The sequence below is a fragment of the Lipotes vexillifer genome, unplaced genomic scaffold (genome assembly GCF_000442215.2).
Source record: "Lipotes vexillifer unplaced genomic scaffold, Lipotes_vexillifer_v1.1 scaffold1011, whole genome shotgun sequence".
NCBI classification, from domain to species: Eukaryota; Metazoa; Chordata; class Mammalia; order Artiodactyla; family Lipotidae; genus Lipotes; species Lipotes vexillifer.
In genome coordinates this window covers 4965693-4969295 of record NW_006787698.1, presented here as the reverse complement: position 1 = coordinate 4969295, position 3603 = coordinate 4965693, and the positions used below count along the sequence as shown (strand labels likewise).

Here is a 3603-nt window from a genome sequence, read left to right as displayed (position 1 = left end):
GAGTGGAGTGGTCAAAGGAAAAACAGGAGAGATTGTGAGAAGGAACTGTGGATGAAGTGTGAGAAGCAGAGACATCAAGGTGAGGAAAACAGCAGCAACCTGAAAAGGGGGACCAGCGTTTTCAGGCCCCACACACCCGGCTGCTGGGGGAACGGGAGCAAGTGGGGCTGCTTCCCCAGGCTGAGAGCCCAGCCTGAGGGGCAGTGCCCGGCCAGGGCCCCTCAGCCTTCCCCACAGCAGAGACAGTCCGGCCGGGGCCCTCAGCTCATCTGGGCTGGGGCAGCAGCTTCTAATCATGCCTCCCATTCATTCGTTCACTCATTCATTCATTCCACTCACCAACCACGTGTCCAGCACAGAAGAGCTGAGTGCACTGATGAATGTCTACCCAGGGAACTACTCAGCCAGCAGAGACCCTGGACGGGAAGACCCTCTTGCCCAGCCTGCTAGCCCCTTCCTCCCTGCACCCCCAAGGCCAGGCCACAAGGCCACCCTCTGGACTCCCACGGGCGGTGGACAGCCCCACCCCGGCACTGACCACACTGTGTCTTAACTGCCTGGGGGCAGCTCTGTCCCTGGCGCAGGACATTCCTTTCAGGGTGGGGACCTGGGTCTGGGCCTGCTCACTGCTGTTATCACAGGGCCTGGTGCAATGAAAGCACACCAGCGATACTGGCTAAACAAATAGAAGGAGGCTGGTTACCAACCGCCTGTTATTCTATCAGGCTCCGGAAAGAGGACCTTTGCGAGCCATCAGAACAATCTGTGTGATACTCACCGAGGCGGGGTGCCGATGGCATCAGTGGGTGACACTGGAGGCCACCAGCATTTATATTTATATGCTGCTGAAATCAGCTCCCTGCTCTGCTGGCCCCTTATCCGGGTGCCGTGGAAGGTATTAGTTTTAAATCTACAGCATATGGACAGAAGCCATGTAAATCCTGGCAGCACTTCCCAAAGAGCAGCCCCTGGAGCACTGAGCCCCTGAGCTGCTCAGTGAAAGGGCCCAGTGCATGTGGGGGAGACTGGGACAGCTGCACGTGAGTCTGCGAAAGGCTCTGAGAAGTCCTGCGGGAAAGGAAGCACTGAACGCTAGTTAGCCTTGCCCTTTCTTGAAGCCTTTGACCACTGGACTGCCCTTTCCTCCTTAAACTAACCATGGGGGTGCCCCACAGGAGGTGCACTGGGGACAAGGAGGCTGGGGGGTCGCTGCTACCCAGCAAAGCTTCCAGATGCTCTCCGATGGCCCCGCGCTTCACCTGGGGACCCATGACAGAGAGACCTTCGTGCCCCGGCCCAGCAGCGGAATCCCAACTTGACCGCCTTTCTCAAGGCGTGGCTCTGAGGGTGGACACTCATGCCACCCCACCAGCCGCTATCTTGAAAAGTACATACTTGGCAAATCCAATGAAGTCTTCGTGGTTCGTGTTGATGTAGGACTGCTCGATGTCGATCAGAAGAAGGATCTGGGGGAAAGCGGGGGTCATGGTGAGTACAGAGCCCAGCGTGGCAGGGAGGGGCCACTGCCAGAGCACTTCCCGCACCCGCCAGCAGGGGGTGCCCCGGAACAACCACGCTAGGCAGGAGGAGAGCGGTCACCCACCCACCCCTTCCCATATCCTGAGGTCCATCTGCAGGGGGAAGGGGGCATGGGTGCTTCCAGACACCAAGGCCTCACAAGTGAGAAAGACTGGGCCAAAAGAGCAGAGTGAGGCAGCCCAATGTGGCAGCCACAGGTGCGGCCTCCGAGGCCTGGAGTAGAGCGGTAAGGCCTCACTGCAAAGACTTAAATAGGTCACAATATGTCATGTTGAGAGTAGTGCCCGGCATGCTATAAGTGCCTCATTAGAACGGCAAAGGTGGAAACTATATTCAATAGCCTGTGATAAACCACAACGGAAAAGAATATGAAAAAGAATGTATATACATGGATAACTGAATCACTTTCCTGTACAGCAGAAATTAAACAACATTGTAAATCAACTATACTTCAGTAAAGGACTTCCCTAGTGGCGCAGTGGTTAAGAATCCACCTGCCAATGCAGGGGACACGGGTTCGATCCCTAGTCCGGGAAGATCCCACATGCTGCAGAGCAACTAAGCCCGTGCACCACAACTACTGAGCCTGCTCTAGAGCCCACGAGCCACAACTACTGAGCCCGCGTGCCTACAGCCCATGCTCTGCAACAAGAGAAGCCACCACAATAAGAAGCCCGCGCACTGCAACGAAGAGTAACGCCCGCTCGCTGCAACTAGAGAAAGCCCGCACGCAGCAACGAAGACCCAACGCAGCCAAAAATAAATAAAATTTTTTTAAAAAACAGAAAAACTACACTTAGGTAAAATTAAAAACAAACAAAAAACTGCCTAAGGTAATTTGGCCAGGTAAGGACATTAAAATGAAACACATGGGCACAAAGGCACACACCAGCCAGCCAGGATGTCGTCTCAGATAAGACACGGGCCCTGAAACAGCCCTGTCACTTCACTGTGCCTCTGAACCCTCAATCATAAAGCGGGCCAGGCACTCAGATCTTGGGGGGTTGTTGGAAAATGCTGGGGCGCTCCGTCCATGGGAGACACTGTCGCTGGTTTAAAAGGTCTGAGTCCTGTTGCCCCGGAGCCCAGCCATGACAACAGTGGGGCAACCGGGGGCTCTGGTGTGTATGGAAGGGACAGCAGCATTCTTGCCAACCATGACAACAAAACAAATTAGAATCTCTCAAGCTTTTCACAGAACTTCCAGGTTACAGAAGCTTCGAGGGAATGGGGGACCCTGTGAAGGACAAATGAGCAAGTTTCTTCTCCGTCAGTGTCAAGGGGAGAGGGGCTGTTCTAAACAAGGTGATCTCACAACCAAGTACAACAGGTGGGCTTGTTTCGGTTCCAGTTTGACTAAACAGCTGCCAATCTCCTGGGATAAACCATAATGGAAAATTATATATATATATATATATATAAAAAGCAAGTCTATATGTGTATAACTGAGTCACTTTGCTGTACTGCAGAGATTGGCACACACTGTAAACCAACTATACTTCAATTTAAAAAAAAGAGAGAGAGCGAGAGAGAACACAGTGGACCGCCGTGGGGGAAATCCAAACCAGGTGTCGGGCCACATGAAGGCAGGATGACAGCCCTGGGCTGAGCAGGTGACAGGTGAGACTTGAACTGTGGCTGTGTGGGGCATCTCACTCTCTACCTTTGGGTATGCTTATGACAGTCAGTCTTCATAAGACAATGTGAAAACACAAAAAGCACTCAAACGTGTTCTGGTGGGTGAATGGATAAGCAGGCTGAGGTAACACTACTTGGCAGTCCTAAGAGACACATTTTGGCTACACCACAAACAACAGGAATGAGTCCTGAATGCATGGTGCAGAGTGAAGGGACACAGGATCAAAAGGCTATCACAGGGCTTCCCTGGTGGCGCAGTGGTTGAGAGTCCGCCTGCCAATGCAGGTGACACGGGTTCGTGCCCCGGTCCGGGAAGATCCCACATGCCGCGGAGCGGCTGGGCCCGTGAGCCATGGCCGCTGGGCCTGCGCGTCCGGAGCCTGTGCTCCACAACGGGAGAGGCCACAACAGTGAGAGGCCCGCGTA

At 53.9% G+C, this 3603-nt stretch overlaps 1 protein-coding gene across 7 annotated transcripts in view; it reads right to left on the bottom strand.

Moving 5' to 3' along the window:
* Nucleotides 1–3603, bottom strand: part of DNM2 (dynamin 2) — a 102492-nt gene that overhangs the window by 33417 nt on the left and 65472 nt on the right. For all 7 annotated transcript variants that reach the window (XM_007460681.1, XM_007460685.1, XM_007460686.1 and 4 more), the window contains exon 12: nucleotides 1396–1466. In XM_007460681.1, the coding sequence (XP_007460743.1) occupies nucleotides 1396–1466 (71 nt within the window). The remainder of the gene's footprint in view (nucleotides 1–1395; nucleotides 1467–3603) is intronic.